At 42.7% G+C, this 20,265-nt stretch overlaps 2 protein-coding genes across 5 annotated transcripts; both read right to left on the bottom strand.

The window, feature by feature from the left end:
- Positions 1-2,408: 2,408 nt before the first annotated feature.
- zgc:110699 (uncharacterized protein LOC325371 homolog) lies at positions 2,409-8,179 on the bottom strand. 3 transcript variants are annotated; one of them, XM_061799886.1, is made up of 8 exons: positions 7,819-8,173; positions 7,673-7,741; positions 7,406-7,462; positions 7,236-7,309; positions 6,701-6,839; positions 6,249-6,342; positions 4,462-4,533; positions 2,409-2,583 (listed from the first exon to the last, which is right to left on the bottom strand). In XM_061799886.1, exons 2-8 carry the CDS (start codon positions 7,716-7,718, stop codon positions 2,475-2,477), a joined length of 591 nt encoding a protein of 196 aa, XP_061655870.1. In that variant the 5' UTR covers positions 7,719-7,741; positions 7,819-8,173; the 3' UTR covers positions 2,409-2,474. The 3 variants fall into 3 exon arrangements, with proteins under 3 accessions (XP_061655870.1, XP_061655890.1, XP_061655879.1); XM_061799906.1 differs by lacking the exon at positions 4,462-4,533 and having other exon boundaries at positions 7,819-8,179; XM_061799895.1 differs by lacking the exons at positions 7,673-7,741; positions 7,819-8,173 and adding an exon at positions 7,558-7,655 and having other exon boundaries at positions 7,406-7,464.
- Positions 8,180-8,365: 186 nt separating this feature from the next.
- On the bottom strand, positions 8,366-20,226 carry ndufs1 (NADH:ubiquinone oxidoreductase core subunit S1). 2 transcript variants are annotated; one of them, XM_061799820.1, is made up of 19 exons: positions 20,204-20,226; positions 18,775-18,851; positions 17,945-18,036; positions 17,681-17,788; positions 17,516-17,592; positions 17,327-17,408; positions 17,121-17,251; positions 16,860-17,045; positions 16,656-16,790; positions 16,469-16,583; positions 11,254-11,399; positions 11,035-11,163; positions 10,269-10,398; positions 10,022-10,182; positions 9,789-9,943; positions 9,536-9,711; positions 9,316-9,450; positions 8,743-8,815; positions 8,366-8,650 (listed from the first exon to the last, which is right to left on the bottom strand). In XM_061799820.1, exons 2-19 carry the CDS (start codon positions 18,845-18,847, stop codon positions 8,559-8,561), a joined length of 2,196 nt encoding a protein of 731 aa, XP_061655804.1. In that variant the 5' UTR covers positions 18,848-18,851; positions 20,204-20,226; the 3' UTR covers positions 8,366-8,558. The 2 variants fall into 2 exon arrangements, with proteins under 2 accessions (XP_061655804.1, XP_061655794.1); XM_061799810.1 differs by lacking the exon at positions 20,204-20,226 and adding an exon at positions 19,989-20,142.
- Positions 20,227-20,265: the final 39 nt, after the last annotated feature.

The following is a 20,265-nucleotide window of genomic DNA, read 5'->3' as shown; positions in this document are numbered from 1 at the left end:
ATGTACTTTTAATCTATGGTATTTTTGTCAGAGAAACTTCACAATTAATGAAAACTTTCTTATGCACACAACAATACGGGAAACACTCATTCTCTCTGTTGCTACTTTTGATTTCTGTTTAATCATAACAAAATAAGTGGGATAGAAAATGGATAAATACAGTCGATGGATGTCACTGTTAAATGTGATTGGTTGTTGCCATTTGCGAGGAGTAAGTCAGCGATTGGCTGTGTACCTAATGATGCACTATGATTCATCATCTATTCTGAGCCAAAGAGTTTCCTTGCCATTTTGACCTTTAATCTCCTAGGTGACCACTGTGATGTCATCAACCCTCCTCATCAACATACAACACTCACATGTCCGTCATTCATTCCATAGCTGTTAAAAGGCACAAGTGTAGTCATGGTGGTACACACTCATGATGGTGAATACTGATTTATGTTTAACCTTTGAGCAAGGAAACATAAAAAACGAAAACCTGTATTTAGATTTTGATTTGGTGGTGATGACATTTTAGCTTTGCTTTGATCCTTTTGCTGCTGGTCCCTGTTCCTCGCCACAAAAAAAAGACATCTGCTGACATGTTGCCGAGTGTCTTCCTTCCAACAAAATCGTTTTTCATTTGCCATCTCTTTTCAGTTTCCTTACAATTATCGCAGAGAAGTCAAGGGACGTACAAGAACACATACAAGGAGTAGAGTCTGCAATCAAAAGCCGTTTCATGCTTGTTCCTCTTTGTGCGAGCTGAATGATACATTGTCACCAGACACTTCACGGTGTCAAATTACTCAAATGGCACATACATGTGAGTAACAATTGGCTGTTTTGGCCAATGGCAGCTCAATCAATGTGAGACGATTGAGGCTTTAAATAGCAGTAGACATTGCCATCTATTGGGAGTGAAGCACATTGCAAGCTAGAGCAGGTCAACCTGTCATCATTTAAAGGAGACATATTACTATTATGCATTTTCAGAAATAGGTAGGTAACAAAAGATTTATGTGGTTGCTTAATTTCACACTTAATGGGTGGGCACAAACCCAACTTTTGTATTTGTATACAAACAAAAAGTCACTTTCCCATAACGTCATAGTTTTTCCTCAAATGGTCAAACACATTTCTTAAAACCAACACCCATTTTCTCAATACCTTAAACACAAATCCCAAAATTCAAGCTATATTCACAAAACCCACTGACGTTTCCTGCAAAACCAAACTATTGCCTAAATATAGACAATCAAAGTGAAAACCCCAGGGAACAGTAATTACACACATTCATTCATTCATTTTCCATACCGCTTATCCTCAGTAGGGTCGCGGGCGTGCTGGAGCCTATCCCAGCTGACTCTGGGCGAGAGGCAGGGTACACCCTGGACTGGTCACCAACCAATCGCAGGGCAACCATTCGGACTCACTGACATACCAATTTAGTGTCTTCAATTAACCTACCATGCATGAGTCTATTTTTTTTTTTATTGGGAACGTGGAAGGAAACCGAAGTACCTGAAGAAAACCCACTCAGGCACGGGGAGAACATGCAAACGCCACACAGGCGAGGCCGGATTTGAACCCGGGTCCTCAGGACTATGAGGCAGATGTGCTAACCAGTCACTTACCGTGCCGCCTCATTACACACAACATAGAAAAAAGAAAAACACAATGAGCAGATCATAAAGCTGTAGAAACAATCTTCACAATAGCAATGCATTTTGCAAAACAAAACAAAAAAATCTTAATTACCACTTACCAATAGTAAACAAACAAAGAACTAGGCCTATACAAGTATAATGGAAAATTTATGATTTGAAACACCTTTTTGTGTACAGCTTTGTATAGTCATACTGTAAACATGCATATAATGAAAAAAAGCACTTAGGCCTACTGGTTCACATCTCTGAATCTTCAGACTATGAATCTGTTTAGGTTGAGCTGCACTCGCTGCATTCCGGCTTCCCTCATTGTCAAACAGTGGAAAAGCACATGGTCTCTCTCTTATACGTCCCCTCTCTACTCTTCCTCCTCGACCACTGCTTACTGTCTGTCTCTCTGACCGTCTCTATCCATAGTGAAACTTAAACAGCCACTGCTCACTAACCTGGCTCCTACTGGTTTCTTCACGTCATAAGACAGAAGTGTGATCAATTTTGTGTTGCTGTGTTTGTTGAGACACCTGTGCTTTCAGTTTCACTTTTGCTACCTGTGCTTATCGTTTTGCAATAGAGTGTAAAATGTGTTTTAGTGGTTGCAAATATGTTAGCAATTTGTGTCTAACTAGGTGAAAAGTGCTTAGAGTTCTACTAAAAGATTGACCAATTCAATAAGTGGGTTGAGGCAATGAGGATTTGGTTGCGACAATCGGGTTTTGTGTTTAACAATTGCGAAATACTGTAAGAAGACACCAAATCTGTTGTTTCCATGTAGGTTTAATACAGACCCAAGTGCTCCTTGATAGTGCAATGAATGTGTCAAGGTCACCACTGCATGGTTTTAGATCGGGTCAGTTTTGTAGTCAGAGCATGGCGCATGGTCAGCATGTAGGAACGGCGATAAGTCAGAGGCCGCTGCTGATCCAGGACTCGCCTATCACACATGGGTGGAGAGACAGTCCCATTGTTAGTAGCAAGCCCTTCCTGTGCGGTCCTGATTGTCTGAGCATGCAACCTTAAGGGGCCCCTGGTGGGTTTTAGACCACAATCTACAGATGTGCAAGTGCTATACAGACCGGTACAAGCATGCCGCAATAATGATGCTTCTGTGTTCCAAGAATTAGAACCACGTGAGGAACCGCCTTTCCATATACAGTAAATGTTGCACAAAGCTACAGGCATGGAAAAAATTGATGGTACCTTTCTGTTCAAGAAAGAAAAAATCACAATGGTTAACAGAAATTCCTAGAAACTGACAAAAGAAATCAACACATTTAAAAAATAATAAATTATTAAAACGCCATTGACAGGCTAACCGAAAATTTTAATCGCCGGCGCGCAACATCGGATTACAGCCAATCAAAATGCATATAAGCTTTCGCTCAGGCTAAAAATACATTTCCGGGTTTTAAGCAAGCGAGACACCATTCGCTCAATGTGTGGGGGTGTGTCGGCAAGCCTTGTTTCTATTAGATGGTCCGATCCAATCAGGTTTGACCAAATCGTGCAGTGTGCAGCAGGCCTTCGTCTATGAGGGGCCGTTAGGGACATTATTCAGGATTAGCTCTCACACTTACTATTCAAATGCTTTCACACACACACAAACTACTGAAAGACTCCCATAAGGACTACTCAAATGCTCTCATTGACACTACTCAAATGCTCTCATACGCACGAGTCTTGCTCTCATCAACACTACTCAAATGCGTTCCCGCAAGCACGTCAATCACATTCTCGCACACATCACTGGCATTCACGAGTTCATGTCAATCATGCTCACACGTGAATAGTGTAAATCTTTTATTAGGTAGTTCAATTCAAAAAGTGACATTATAGAGATCAACTGCACACTGCAAACACTCAGAGTGAAGTATTTCATATTTAAAATATGTATTATTTTGATGATTGTAGCACATAGCAAATAAAAAATATTCCCCATATTGAGAAACTAAAATATAACGTCAAACAAAATAGTCAATTAATTCAAGAAAATGATTTTTAATGTAGAAATTAGGCTGGAATTTGTCCTCTGAAAAGTACTTCAGTGTTTAATCACTCTATGAGTACTGAAGAAAAACTTTTCAACGATATTCTAATTTATTGAGATGTACATATATTTAAAAAAGTAATTAAATATTCGTCTCTGACTGTGTGTGGTCTGGAGTTATATCTATGACACAAGTTTCACTACGACAATTAAATTCCTTCATTCCCTTTGGACACCTCATGAGGACACCAGAGCAGGGGAGATTAAACGCGACTATCCGGCCATCCTGCCTGCAATGAACCGTATACGTTTCAGATTGTAACGGTGTTGAAACTCTTTCTTAAACACACGTCCACTGCGCTTTAGCCTGAAAGGCACATTTATTCGGCAGCATCTGCGACCGAACAATGGCGTCTCGCTCTTGATAGACGAGCCAGCTTTGCCCTACATCATACACGACACGGCTTGATTGGCCGACCATTACGTCATATCCTCCAGCACTTACACATTACACAATGTCAAACGCTCTCATTGACACTACTCAAATGCTCTCATTGACACTACTCAAATGCTCTCATTGACATTGACGTTTTTGGGTTTTCAATGGGGAAATATGAGTTGGGAGTGTTTTGAGTTACAAGCGTGGTAATGGAACAAAATAAACTCGTATCTCAAGATACCGCCGTACTTCTGTCTACGTCAAGGTATTTGGAACCATTGAAGGATTTCTCTCTTTGATGGAACTATACCAACAATTTTGTCCACATCTGTATGTGTGGGGCTTGTAAGTATGTGAAAAGAACTGTTTACACGATTGAAACCAACCTGATGAGCTGAAACACGGCTGCTTCCACAGCTAATGCAGAGTCAGCCACTGACAGCTCGCTGAAACCACACCTTCATGCAAACGCGCAGGCACGTACGCACGCACACACATCACACATATATCACACACATCACTTGGGCCATTCTTACTGTTGTTCTCCAATTAAGTACAACCCCAATTCCAATGAAGTTGGGACGTTGTGTTAAACATAAATAAAAACAGAATACAATGATTTGCAAATCAATTTTATGGCTGCAACACATTCCAAAAAAGCTGGGACAGGGTCTTGTTTACCACTGTGTTACATCACCTTTTCTTTTAACAACATTCAATAAACGTTTGGGAACTGAGGACACTAATTGTTGAAGCTTTGTAGGTGGAATTCGTTCCCATTCTTGCTTGATGTACAGCTTCAGCTGTTCAACAGTCCGGGGTCTCCGTTGTCGTATTTTATGCTTCATAATGCGCCACACATTCTCAATGGGAGACAGGTCTGGACTGCAGACAGGCTAGTCTAGTAGCCGCACTCTTTTACTACGAAGCCACGCTGTTGTAACACGTACAGAATGTGGTTTGGCATTGTATTGCTGAAATAAGCAGGGGCGTCAATGAAAAAGACGTTGCTCGGATGGCAGCATATGTTTCTCCAAAACTTGTATGTACCCTTCAGCATTCATGGTGCCTTCACAGATGTGTAAGTTACCCATGTCATTGGCACTAACACAGCCCCATACCATCACAGATGCTGGCTTTTGAACTTTGCATCCATAACAGTACAGATGGTTCTTTTCCTCTTTGGCCCGGAGGACACGACATCCACAATTTCCAAAAACAATTTTAAATGTGGACTGGTCAGACCACAGAACACTTTTCCACTTTGCATCAGTCCATCTTAGATGAGCTCGGGCCCAGAGAAGACGGCGGCGTTTCTGAGTGTTGTTGATAAAAGGCTTTTGCTTTGCATAGTAGAGTTTCAAGTTGCACCTACGGATGTAGCGCCGAACTGTATTTACTGACATTGGTTTTCTGAAGTGTTCCTGAGCCCATGTGGTGATATCCTTTACACATTGATGTCGGTTTTTGATGCAGTGCCGCCTGAGGGATCGAAGGTCACGGGCATTCAATGTTTTCGGCCTTGCCGCTTACTTGCAGTGATTTCTCCAGATTTTCTGAACCTTTTGATGATGATATGGACCGTAGATGATGAAATCCTTAAATTCCTTGCAATTGTACGTTGAGGAACATTGTCCTTAAACTGTTTGACTATTTTCTCACGCACTTGTTCACAAAGAGGTGAACCTCGTCCCATCTTTGTTTGTGAATGAATAACCAATTCAGGGAAGCTCCTTTTATACCCAATCATGGCACCCACCTGTTCCCAATTAGCCTGTTCACCTGTGGGATGTTCCAAACAGGTGTTTGATGAGCATTTCAACTTTCTCATTTTTTTTTTTTGCCACCTGTCCCAGCTTTTTTGGAACATGTTGCAGCCATAAAATTCTAAGTTAATGATTATTTGCTAAAAACAATCAAGTTTATCAGTTTGAACATTAAATACCTTGTCTTTGGAGTGTATTCAATTAAATATAGGTTGAACATGATTTGCAAATCATTGTATTCTGTTTATGTTTAACACAACATCCCAACTTCATTGCAATTGGGGTTGTATGTACCAAACAAAGTTTGTGATGATATTTGGTGACACCAGTCAGCCATTTTGTAAGCACTGAGAGTACATTTGAAAGAAAAACACACACCGATCATTTACGATATACAGTATACAAACCTTAAATCATGGGCCAGTCTCTGTCCTTCCTCTGTTGTCACCTCCCTGCCAATTTCCAAGTCTGCTTTATTTGCTACCAGCACTGTTGGGACAGCTGTGTCACACACACATATACTGTTATTTCCCGGATGGAGACTTATAAGTCTATTTTCGAATTTAATGAGTACAGTCACGTGGCTGTGTAAACGCTTATTTTTCTACAACATGCTGAGTATCTGGTGTGTGTTTGTATGCACACGTGTGTGTCAAGGTGACAATAGGCAGGCTTCATCCAGGAATTACACAGAGCGCAAACATAGTGAAGTGTCCCTCTGTAGATCACACAGTGCTAGTTCTTGTGTTCCGGTGGGTTAGTCAGTAGTCTTGATGTATTACTATTACTGGTGATGCGGCCACGATGCTGTAAAAGACGTGAGAGTCTCTGGTTGCTGTGAGTCAATGCCTTTTTTTACCCAGACTCTGTTTGCTTTGGTCAATGAGTCTTTTGAGCCGTGAGACCTCCAGGAAACTTTGGCGGTGTGTGATGGAATAGAGCAAGAGGAAGCCATCAGCCCAGCAGATGGATGCCTTCAGAGAAGGCGACCATCTCTCCTGTCGCAAACAACGCCACCAATATACTTTACAGCCCTCGGCATGAATGATTTCTCTTTCAAAATCAACATTTTCTATGGCATACTATGCTACAAAATACTCCCGCAAATGTGTGCCATTAATTTTGAACAAGATTTTTCAACGTGCACAAACACAAAAGTGTCATTTTTCATTAAATGCTGAAATGTATACACCAATGTAAGTCTAACAAAATGAAATTTTAGATCAACAACTCAAATTCACAATAATTTGACCACAGGTAAGGCTGATCATCATTGAAATTAAAAATAGTTGTGTCGACTGAGAAATGGATTTTAAAAAATAAATAAACAAACGTACTCAACTACAATGTATGATGTCCACAACGGGTTTGTGAGCAGTAGGCCGATAATGTACCTTATATGATGTATCCAAGATCTCAAGGTCAACAGCTTCCTGATCTACCAGTCGGCAGCATCTGTAAGTTATTTCTGTGGTGGAACACATGATGACAGTGAGAGGGAAGCCTTTTTTTTTTTTTTTTTTTTTTTCCATTATTCTTGAACGTTAACTTGTAACGATCATACCCTTCTTGTGGTCATATTCGCCAATGTACCGCTTGGTCATGAAGCGGACGCACAAGGCTGTAGAAATAATAATTAAAAAAAAGGTAGAGCACACTGCTGTACAGAAATCAAAGCATTAAAATCTTAGGAAGTTTAAAAAAGTGCTCTTTCCTTGTTTGGCTTGACGATGGATGTGGCGAGCAAATAGTCATACAAAGCTCATTTTCCCGACATTTTAAACTATGACGAGAGACAGTCAACAGATTGATCTTCACACGGAGAGTCTACCTGTCTTTCCTGTGTTTGGAGTTCCCAGGATGAGGAGTTTAACCATTCCACACTGCTGGGAGCCTGTCCCTGCATAAAAAAAAATCATCAACACAAGTATAGATAGAAAAGGTTAGACATTAGAAGCAATTTTACTTTAGACTGACCTTGAAAATAAAATAAAGTTAGGGGGGAAACACGAAAGCTCCCCTCCTCTTGCTCTGCTGTTGCCTGCTCAAAGGAGACTGACTCGCAGGGACACGAGCCAGCTGGGCGGAGGACGCGCACAAAACGCAGCTTCCCAATCTAGCTGCAGACATTCAGAAAGTTTTTGCAGGGCCTTATATGCAAACCATCTAGAGATAGCTGTAATATCCAGCACGTCTCCACATTCCACTTATTACATAAAATGTAATTACATGTATCCTCCCCCTCAGATATATCAACTGGTGCATGATTTAATTGTTTTGATTTTTTTTTTCAAAATTAAAAACAATATAAAAATCCATCCATTTTCTGTACCACTTATCCTCACTGGGGTCGCGGGCCTGGTGGAGCCTATCCCAGCTAACTGCGGGCAGGAGGCGGGATACACTCTGAACTGGATGCCAGCCAATCACAATTTAGTCTTCAATGAAGCTACCATGCATGTTTTTGTGATGCAAAAATAATAAGCAAATTAAATAATTTAGAATTAAATAAACCACTCACAAAACAGGATAATATTTTATTCATTTTGTACATTTTTCAAAGCCCCACCTCAACAAAGCTTTTTCTCAGGAGTGAAAACAATTAAGGTGGCTACAACAACAAGGACACATTAAAATTAAATGCTGCAAAACTGAGTTTGATGAGGGATGTGGATCATTTTAATATACCCAAGAGTTTATGGACACGTGTTGGGTGTTTAACAAATCGAGGGCTCGTCGACAGAGGCGGCGCCTTCTGTGCTGGCTTTGACGCACTTGGCCATTGTCTGCGAGGCTCTGCTGATGGAGTCTAAACAACACGAGGGGTAACAGAAAAAAAGGGGAATTCACTTAGGCAGCTGGACTCTGCTTTGGCCTTTTCCGACTGAGTATTACACATACCCGTCATGTAGAAGTCCTTTACTGAAAGTTGAGGTGGTATCAGAGGAGACGCAATGAGGTCCTGCTTGACCCCCTGATAGACAAAGTAAATAAATGAATGTGTGTGTGTGTGTGTGTGTGTGTATGTATATATATATATATATATATTAAACTCCACTAAGGATGAACTATATTGGTAAATATCACTAAAAATGAAAGCAATTGTTAGAGCTTTGCATTTGGCTTTCTTTGTCCATCTGTCTGTTACTTAACAGGCTACTTTATGGTTAATAGAGAGTGGCATACAGAAAGGAGATGCCAATATGATTGTGAGAGTTGGACAGTTCCAATGGTGTTACATTGACTCATATGGTTAAAAAAAAAAAAGCACCCTTATCCAGATTACCAAAATGGATTTCATGAAATACAATTGGTTGAAATCTAATTGATTGTTCGTTCATGCATCAGTCCTCTCCAAAGTTTTGTGTACTCATTTGTGTAAACCTGCTGTCTCCAATTAGTTCGTATCACATTGAATACTGGAAAAAAGACGTACGATTGTGACGTTCTCTGAAGCAATTAAAGCATGTTTACCTTAGCAAGTTCGTTTGCCTGCTTAAAATAGTTTGCCTCCTCCACGTCATCATACCGCACCAGGTTTGGAGACACCTCAGCGAGCCTGGATCGAACCTCGTCTAGTGAGTCGTAGGGCAGCGTCACACCTGTTAGCTGGAGGCACACAAGCGCGTGTCTTTGACTGGCTGTGAATGTTTGTTTGAATTCAATATGGCGTATGGCGCAACACCATGCTCACCTCCGCCACAGCTCTGATGATCTTCCAGTCCTCTCGGGCCATTCCCGGAGCTGACACGGCTACCCGGGTGTGTTGGCTCCTCCCCTCCGTGTTGACATATGTGGCATTTTTCTCCGTGTACGCAGCACTGGGGAGGATTATATCCGCCATTGTTGCGCCGTCGTCACCATGATGACCTGCAGGAATTTAAAAGGGACTCAAGTATTCACTGTCATTACGTAGTGATGTGTTTGTATGATGAGCGTGCATTTACCCTGGTAGATAACGAGGCTGTCTTTAGGAAGGTCACCTCGGGTGATACACCCACCATCAGCTCCCAGCAAGAACAAGACTTTGGGTGGGTTCGTCCTGATGGCATCCACACCTGCCTTGTAGCCCAGATCCAGAGCCGCTACTTGACTGGCCACTCTGCTCAAACCCAAAGAAACTCAAATTCGACAGCCAACACTGTTTTTGTTATAGCTGTGCGTCATCTCCCTTCCATACCTGTGCAGGACATTGAGAACTTTCCAGCCTTCCTCCACTCCGCTGCTGGTTCTGGCATTCTGTGCGATGGTGGAAACTGAACTCAAAATGGCAGCACTGTCTGCTCTCTGTAGAGCGCTACTGCCCACTACGACGACCGGACGCTGTGCAGCTGCAAGGACCTGCGGGCAGAAAAAGTAGCCAATCTGGAATGTATAGGCAATGGTAATGTTTTGCATCCCCAAAGTCAAGTGAGTGCATCTGTTACCTGGCAGAATGGGTGTGTTCCATTGGCCAGCTCTTTCAGCACAGATGTCTCCTCTCCAAGATGGTCATAGGTGTAACTCAGGTCGATATTGTGACCCACCAGGGCAACACGAAGCTCATTATGAAGCCAGCTGGACAAGATAGAAAAAATAAGGCATGGCAGAGAAGTCAAGTGATTGTTTTTAATGGCTAATAATGGGTTACAAGGAAGAGGTAACTACGAACAGTGAATCTTCCTCTCAGCTTGTAACAATAGTTGCAGTAGAAGTAAGGTAACGCTACTTTTCCACAAGGCTTATTGCAAAAGCTTTTATTGCTTTTTACATTGAAATTAGCATATTTCAGAGGCTAAAGGCCACCCAATGTTGACTTGCACTACTCACACACTTTTGGGGGGGGAATGGCAACATTCACATCAGGTGTTTGATCCATGAATCAAGCAATACATTTCATGATTCAATTTCAATTGGTATTAAAATGCTATTCACATTTTGACAAAATCAGGTCACAACTGAGATACAGAGAGACTGAGGAGTCACAGAGAACAACAACAAAAAAACACCTATTGTGAGTTTTGCCATTCAGCTCCTTGTTTGAGAGCAGCACATAGCGCAAAAAATTTGTGAACCAGTGAACATTTGGACATGTGGATTTAAAGGTACATAGCCGAATTTGGGCTACAATAGCAAACTATGCAGGTTTAACTTAAGTTGTGGCTGGTGAGGGTATGCATGAGATAAATGTACAGGCAGCTCATGTGGTTTCACCTCTTGCGGATTCTGGCGTTGAACAACGGGGCCTCATAGCGTGGGTTAGTCCCAACCAGCAGAAGCAGGTCACAGTCCTCAATGCCGGCAATGCGCGTGTTCAAGAGGTAGTTGGACCGCAAATCAGTGCTATAGAGGGAGTGGGAACAGTGGGAAATACTGTAGATGGAGACACATGGGGGGCTTGTGCCTTTTCTTTCAGTGGAGTTTACTACATACCCGGCTCCAGCCAGAGGGAAGACCTCCTCAGTGCAGAGGCTTTCCGAGTTCAACCTGTTGAGGAGATCTTTTAGGGAGACGAGAGCTTCCGCGTCTGCCATGCCTCCCACGATGGCTGCCACTTCGCTGCCCTGTACACCTTGCAGCTAAACAAACACACAGGGTGGATCTCATGTCTATTAAATGCAACATTCCTAGCTCCTCGATGGTTTCACCGGAACCCAGAAGTTGGTGCTGCACACCGAGCGATGCGACCGAACCCAACAGAAGTGTCGAGTGGTGTGTGGGGTTGGGCAACCGTTTTCAGGAGTGGGTAATCAGACGGCCACTGATTTTGCCGGGATTCAAAATTTTGCAGATTACAGCCAAGCAAAATGCACATACTGTAAATGTCTGCTCACATCTTATTTTCAGGTTTTAAGCGAGCGTGAGATAGAACGGCTGCCACGTCGCCCCCCCAACCTATATGAACACAGTATATAAAGTCGTAAATATTGTGTTTTACAAGCCCAATTCCAATGAAGTTGGTTCTTTTCCTCTTTGAACCGGAGGACACGACGTCCACAATTACCAAAAACAATTTGAAATGTGGACTCATAGGACCACAGAACACTTTTCCACTTTGCATCAGTCCATCTTAGATGAGCTCAGGCCCAGAGAAGCCGGTGGCGTTTCTGGGTGTTGTTGATAAATGGTTTTGCTTTGCAGAGCAGAGTTTCAAGTTGCACTTATGGATGAAGCGCCGAACTGTATTTACTGACATTGGTTTTCTGAAGTGTTCCTGAGCCCATGTGGCGATATCCTTTACACATTGATGTCTGGTTTTGATGCAGTGACGCCTGAGGGATCGAAGGTCACGGGCATTCAATGTTGGTTTTCGGCCATGCCGCTTACATGCACTGATTTCTCCAGATTCTCTGAACCTTTTTATGATATTATGGTCCGTAGTTGATGAAATCGCTAAATTCCTTGCAATTGTACATTGAGGAACATTGTCCTTAAACTGTTTGACTATTTTCCCACGCACTTGTTCACACAGAGGTGAACCTCGCCCCATCTTTGCTTGTGAATGACTGAGCAATTCAGGGAAGCGTCTTTTATACCCAATCATGGCACCCACCTGTTCCCAATTAGCCTGTTCACCTGTGGGATGTTCCAAACAGGTGTTTGATGAGCATTCCTCAACTTTCTCAGTATTTTTTGTCACCTGTCCCAGCTTTTTTTTGGAACGTCTTAATAAGTTAATGATTATTTGCTAAAAACAATAAAGTTTATCAGTTTGAACATTAAATGTCTTGTCTTTGTAATGTAATCCATGGGTATTGTTCTGCCTGTCAAGCAAGTTTTATTTTATTTATATGAAGACTCTTATTTTGAAATTCAAGCTTTTATTTTGACACAAACACCATAGAACTGGAAGTGATGTGACTTGTGTGTAAACACAGCTGAGAGAGAAACAAGATCCGCGCGCTTCCAATCCATGTATGCAGAAGCAACACCTGTATGTATCATATCATATATTGTTTGTCAAGTAATTTCATGTGCAAAATGTACAGTTAGAACAAGTTTGTGAAGTTAATGGGCACAAAGGTTTATTAAAGCCAAGGTAAAAACGGGTGGATTGCATCAGAAAGGGTAGCCAGCTTATGAACTGTGCCAAACAAATCATGCAAGTGACTTGCTGTTGGGGCCTCTGACAGGGAAAAGCTGAAAGTCACTTTAGTTCGATGTACAAGCTAATGTGATGCATGCTAATCGTTGGAGATGGGCTGCGAGTTGTTTGTGCAGACTAATGCTTACCTCATACTGATTCATTGTATTTTAGCTAAAATATGCAATACATTTTTCTAATACATTTATTTTGCTAATACATTTATTTTGTCTGTGTTTCTTAGTTTCACTCTGTCAATCTGCCTTTTGTGAAGATTATAAATTTAACCTGCAAAGTACTACTGTATGAGGACATCAATCGTCTATTCAGAGAAGAGTGAAGGATTCCATATTTCATGAGCAAAGTAAGCCTAATTTATATATTGTGCCACCTTTGCACTGTGAAGAATACAGTTCTGTGAAAATGAATACTTCCTGGAGAACTATTTTAAAATACTGAATACTGCAAAATATCAGTCAACAGCTTCAGTTCAAAAGAGGTTGTTTGGTGAAACCGTTTTGTTTTTGTTACTGTACTGCCACAACGATTTTTATGTGTACATTTACAAGGCAGAGGGATAACTGTACTTTCATTTTTAAAAGTTCACACTTTAATTTGTATGGTGTGATGAGTCAGTTAAGGCTTTCAAGATTTCCAGATGGATGTGGGATTTGGATGCAGTCACCTTATCGTGGTGGAGGGGTTTGTGTGTCCCAATGATCCTAGGAGCTAAGTTGTCTGGGAGTTCACGCCCCTGGTAGGGTCACCAGGGGCAAACAGGTCAGAGGTGAGGGACTAGACAAAGCACGGCTAAAAAAGTCCTATGATTAAAAATATAAGTGGATCGAGGTTTCCCTTGCCCGGACACGGGTCACTGGGGAACTCTCTGGAGACAGGCCTGGAAGTGGGGCTCGAAGGAGAGCGCCTGGTGGCCGGGCCTGCACCCATGGGGCCCGGCTGGGCACAGCCCGAAAGGGTAACGTGGGTCTCCCTTCCCATGTGCTCACTACCTGTGGGAGGGGCCGTAGGGGTCGGGTGCAGTGCGAGCTGGGCGGTGGCCGAAGGCAGGGACCCTGGCGATCCGATCCCCGGCTAGAGAAGCTGGAATGTCACCTCTCTGGCAGGGAAGGAGCCCGAACTGGTGTGTGAGGTCAAGAGGTTCCGACTAGGTATAGTCAGGACCCGCCTCCACACACTGCTTGGGCTCTGGTACCAGTCCTTTTGAGAGGGGTTGGGCTCTCTTCCACTCTGGAGTTGCCCAAGATGAGAGGCGCCGAGCAGGTGTGGGTAAACTGATTGCCCCCTGGCTCAGCGCCTGTATGTTGGGGTTCACCCCGGTGGACGAGAGGGTAACCTCCCTCCGCCTTCGGGTGGGGGGACGGATCCTGACTGTTGTTTGTGCCTATTCACCAAACAGCAGTTCAGAGTACCCACCCTTTTTGCAGTCCTTAGAGGGGGTGATAGAGAGCGCTCACGCTGGGGACTCCATTGTTCTGCTGGGGGACTACAATGCTCACATGGGCAATGACAGTGAGACCTGGAATGGCGTGATTGGAGTCGATCATAGAACTGCGACCTAGGGTGTCCTGGTGCCATTGCACGTGTGGACACCCTTATTCTTGAACATGGTGTTCGTTATGGGAAATCCGTGATGAGAAAAGAAGTCCAAGCTTCTCCTGCTCAGCATCTCGCCTGCCATCTGCCAGTGGATTTACAGCTTTCTGACGGTCAGGACACAGCAGGTGAGGCTGGGGGAGGCCACCTCATCCACATGCAGCATCAGCACCGGGGCACCCCAAGGTTGTGTCCTCTCTCCGCTGCTCTTCTCTCTCTACACGAACGACTGCTCCTCGACGCACCCGGCTGTCAAACTCCTGAAGTTTGCAGATGAGACCACTCTCATCGGCCTCATCAAAGACGGTGACAAGTCTGCACGTCAACAGGAAGTGGAGCGGCTGGAGCTGTGGTGCGGCCGACACAACCTGGAGCTGAACACGCTCAAGACTGGCGAGATGATCGTGGACTTCAGGGGGCATCCCTCGTCACAGTTGCCCTTCACGCTGTCCAGCTGCCTTGTGTCAACCGTCAAGACCTTCAAGTTCATCAGCAGTTCTACACAGCGGTCATCGAATCAGTCCTGTGTTCTTCCATCACAGTCTGGTTTGGTACTGCTACAAAAAAGGACAAACTCCGACTGCAACGGACAATCAAAACTGCTGAAAAGATTGTCGGTAACCCCCTACCCACCCTTGAGGACTTGCACGATGCCAGAACTAAGACAAGAGCGTGAAAAATCTTCTTGGACCCTCCACATCCTGGTCACCACCTCTTTCAGCTCCTTCCCTCAGGTAGGCGCTACCGAACAATGCAAACTAAAACCATCAGACATTGCAACAGCTTCTTCCCTCTTGCCATTAACTTCTTACACAGTTAACTTATTCCATTGTAACATGCTGCCAATTTTTTGTCTTGAGTTTGTTGTCACATTTCTGTCGGGCCAATTATACATTACTCATACACTCACTTTAGTAGTCTAGCCACGCTGCACTATTTGCATATCTGTTGTTGACCAATACTGGCCACTCATTCCAGAGTAGCCTCTGCACCACTTGCACAGTGACTGAGGAGTATCTGCAACATTTGCACAATTGACATTGTCCCAGATTATCACACTACTGGTCACTTTAAAACTGCGTACACTCCTTGAAGTCTCGGCGCCCTTTCCACAATGGTCATGGCACCGGACTATTGCTATATTAGTCATTCAAATTGCGCTAATTCCCAGAGGACTCTGCATCTTTTTGCACAATTGTAAAAAAATAATAATAATAATTGTACTGGCATTACCAGATTACTAGCAACCTTTTATTGCCCAGCGACTGTTTTTCTACCGTTATTACCAGATTACTAGTAACATTTTATTGCTCAGCGTCTGTTTTTCTCAATGTCTTTGTCTCAAAAGTATTCTGTCAATTGACTGTCTGTTGTCATACCAGAGGAGCTCCAACTACCAAATTCCTTGTTATTTTTGGATATACTTGGCAAAATAAAGATGATTCTGATTCTTATATCATAAGGTAAAAGCTACATGCAGTATATAGATCGGTGATCTGTAAACTGCATGCGTAAATGAAAAAATGATTCATAATGTTGAAACTGCACTCATCTTTGTTAAGGAATTTCAGATAGATATTATTTGTAACACGATAATGTGAATATTTTCCAAATGTACTTGAATTGTCTTTATTTATAGCTTATTAGGCCATGACTATACTGGTCTGGCCCATATTGGGGTGAATGTGGCCCGGGAACTAAAATGAGTTTTGATACCCCTGCTTTATATGCAGCATCAAACACCTATACAGGCTCACTGTTCAGGGCGTCCAGACATCCAATCACTCAATGTGGGTAGTTGAGTCGCCAACTGTCATTTTTTTGTGATGATTTGGTCCAATCGGGTTCAAGCACATCACCCAGTGTGTGTATCAAGATGGAGGGAGGTTGCAAATTACTGAAGCCACAGTCACAAAGGATGATGGATTTTTTTGGAGCAATAACACTTACAGCTCCAGCGACACGAGTCAGTGCATCCTCCCAGGTGGCTGGGGTCAGTTGACCCGACTCATCCTTTACCATTGGCTGAGTCAACCGCTGCCTCTTCAGACCATCATAGGCAAACCTACAAAAAAACGTTTGTTTTGTTTTTTGTAAAACAGGTATGCTGTGAGCTGATATGAAGTAGGAATTTTACCTGGTCTTGTCAGAAATCCATTCTTCATTAATGTCTTCATTCAGCCTGGGCAAAACCCTCATCACCTCACCTCCTCTTGTGCTCACTAGAATGTTACTTCCTACGGCGTCCAGCACGTCAATTGACTCAATTTTCCTGCAATGTAGTCAACCATTTCAAATGATGGTCTTCTTTCATGTAAAGTCACCTTTAGTTTTTACCTACCTAGTTTCCCATGGCCGTGCGGTGAAGGCGTATGGCTTAGAGGTGAGCGCGCCGACTGGGCAAATATCAATAACGTTTCCCGACAGCTCAGACATGAACATCTTCTCCACGTAAGTCCCGATTTGTAAGTTGTTCCCTCTTCCTGTTGTTCCCAAATCTTCAACTCCTGCAATTTCACTGGCAAAACTGCAAGAACACAATATTCTATTTATTTATTTGATGATACTTATATCATCATATAATTTCAGTTATCTTTGGTACCGGACGCAGCGTGTGCACTGGATGCAGCGAGTCATGATCGTTTTGATGAGTGGTCCAATGTTCTTGTCTTCCACTGCTCGCTTCTGCTCTGTGAAACGACTGCGGTCGGAACCAAACTGCATGGACTGATCCTGGAAGCACCGCAGCCAAAAGTGCTGAGTAGTAAATATCACTTCTTCTACTTTGGTTTCCTATACAATAGCTACCTGCAAGTCACACTCTCCTCCCTGATCACAAATTGGGCAGTCCAGTGGGTGGTTAGCCAGCAGGAATTCCATCACTCCCTCTCTGGTAATACAAAAGATCATTTGGTCTGTTTGCAATATTGCCGTTACTTTGAAGACAGTTTTGCAGCTACCGTTGGATTGATTTTGGCCAATCATTAAAGTCTGCACCTGGCTTTGCGAGTCTTCTCTGAATTTGTGAGGATGTTCCAGCCCTTCATGACTGGCATCGCGCAGGCTGCCACTGGCTGTAGACAAAAAAAAATAATTAAAAAAGTTACAACAGCTATTTTCTTGTCAATAGCTTCATCAGGGTGGATTTCTGACAGATTTTACCTTTGGAGCTTTCTCAATTTCTACTAGACACATGCGACAATTTCCAGCCACTGAGAGGCGCTCGTGGTAGCAGAACCTTGGGATCTGGATTCCTGCCTTCTCACAGGCCTGTTGGGGAACAGAAACAAATAAAACAAGAGAACACACAGTGGCCCAAATCCCAATATTTGACTTATCCGATGTAGATTGATTTACATTCAAATACTGATCATTTTACATATTACTGCATTGTTAATCAGTTTGCAAAATTAAACAATTATTTACCTGTAGAACAGTAGTACCAGGCTCCACCTCCACTGGTTTCCCATCAACAAACACCTCCACCATGTTGCTAGCAGCACGCACATTAACCCGTACTAAAACACATGCACATGAGAATGTTAATACTAGGCTTTACACGATCAGGAGTTTTGGGGCCGATCACCGATCAGCAAATTTAAAGAAAAACGATAACCGATCACAAGATGGAGCAATGCGTCTATTTACACGACTTGTTCATTTATTGTATATACTTGTGTACTGTATACTGTATCCATCCATTTTCTGTACAGCTTATCCTCACAAGGGTTATTCTCGAGCATTTTAGACAAATGTTAAAACACCAATGACCTATAGGGGGCATTCAAGGATTGGCCACTGACATAGGTTTAGGTCAAATCAACATTAGAACTGACAGACATAATGAGTGCTAACTTACTGTAATTAAAATACTTTATTGTAATTAAATTACTTTAATAAATACTGTTAATGACTAACTTTCTCACTGTCCCAGCTATATGGACAGGTGTTGTCCAGAGTTTGAGTCCGTTTGACAATCCCCCCCTCCCCCACGCTGTGTTGCTTGAACGCTGCCTGCTCCTCTTACATTCTTCAGGTGCTTGATCAAATTTGTGTTTCAGCATTTAGATGACATTCCTCACGACGTACTTCAGTTGTGCACAGACTGCAAATAACTTACGTGTTGTTTGTTTAATATGCAGACCAACACACACACACACAGAGAGAGAGAGAGAACAGAGAGAGAGAGAGAGAGAGAGAGAGAGACAGAGAGAGAGAGAGAGAGAGAGATAAAGATAGAGATAGAGATAGCTTACCAGTGTAGGGTGGAGCCAGGCTGCCCTTGGTGGCTCCGGCCAAAGCTCGGCCAACATTCGGCAGGCGCAACATGATTCTTCATGAAATAGGGGATCATGTAAATATAGTGGGAAAATATTATGTTAACCTTTATTGAGCCAAGGCATCAATTTTACATTACAAAAATCTAACACTACAATACTAAACAAATATGTCACAAAAGTTATGACTACTGAAATCATGATGCGTTCTTCTCAAGTCATATTCTGTTTTATGAATGGCAACAGGGCAGCATGGTGAGCCACTGGTTAGCATATCTGCCTCACAGTTCTGAGGATACGGGTTCAAATCCGTGTGGGTTGCTCCCACATTCCAAAGACATGCATGGTAGGCTAATTGAAGATTGTAAAAGGTGTGAATGTGACTGCAAATGGTCGTTTGTTTATATGTGCGACCAGTCCAGGGTGTACCCCACTTCTTGCCCAGAGTCCGCTGTGGTAGGCGTAAGCACACCCACGACTCTAGTGAGGATAAGCAGTATGGTACATCGATGGATGGCTGAATGGGGGACATCCAGTGAGGACATTCGTAACCAATAGGACAAGATGAGAGAGAACAGAAAAGGGCAGGACAGGATGTAGGAAATGAGCAAAGCAGTGCTACAAATCGATCTATATAGATAAACATATACATTATGGATATAATAAATGATAACTGTCAGAATAAATTAAGTGAAATTGGATAATTCCCACGGGCCGGTGGACGACTGGTTCGCACGTCTGACACACAGATCTTGAGTCAAATCTGGCTAGCTAATTCCCCAAAGCACTCCTGGTGATCGTTCACGGCAAACTTGTGTGTGCGTATGTGTGTCTTTGACGTAGGTTAAGCCAAACAAACAAGTGCACCAATCACTGTCAACAACAACAAAAATAGACGTAAAAAACCTTTAAGACAGACAGCTAAAATAATACAATCTGTATATCAGGTACATGCCATTATTAAATGTATCATTTTTATACGATAGACGAAGGTAATAACTGACACGAACCAACCAAATGACTCCTTGCTGGAAGGAGACCGGCATTAGGTAAACCCACAATTCAAGGACATAGTGTTATAACTGGTACACTGGGGCTTGCACTGGATGTCACATCATTTTGAACTTGTCTTACATCCAGACAATCCAAGTATGACAATAATTACAAATGTATCAGATTTATACTATTCTTACCTGTCGCTATTTGGCCTTCTGGACCAGAACAGCGGTGTTTATATTCTTCCAGTCGACAAGCAACGACGTAGTTAGCGGAACTAGCAAACACTTCTACTTCCGTTTGAAATGAGACCTCGAAATTCACATTAAAAGTAATTTTGCCATCTCGTGGACAAATCGGGAAACAGCTGGACAATCATTACATTTAAACATTATATGGAGAGATAGTTTACCTCTTTACTGTTAACTTTTGAAAATTGGTCCTGAAATGTGTCGGTCTTCATTTTAGTGTATA

This window comes from Phyllopteryx taeniolatus, chromosome 1 (assembly GCF_024500385.1).
Source record: "Phyllopteryx taeniolatus isolate TA_2022b chromosome 1, UOR_Ptae_1.2, whole genome shotgun sequence".
NCBI lineage: Eukaryota > Metazoa > Chordata > Actinopteri > Syngnathiformes > Syngnathidae > Phyllopteryx > Phyllopteryx taeniolatus.
The sequence above is the reverse complement of the archived record's forward strand: the minus strand, read 5'-3'. Positions and strand labels throughout refer to the sequence as shown.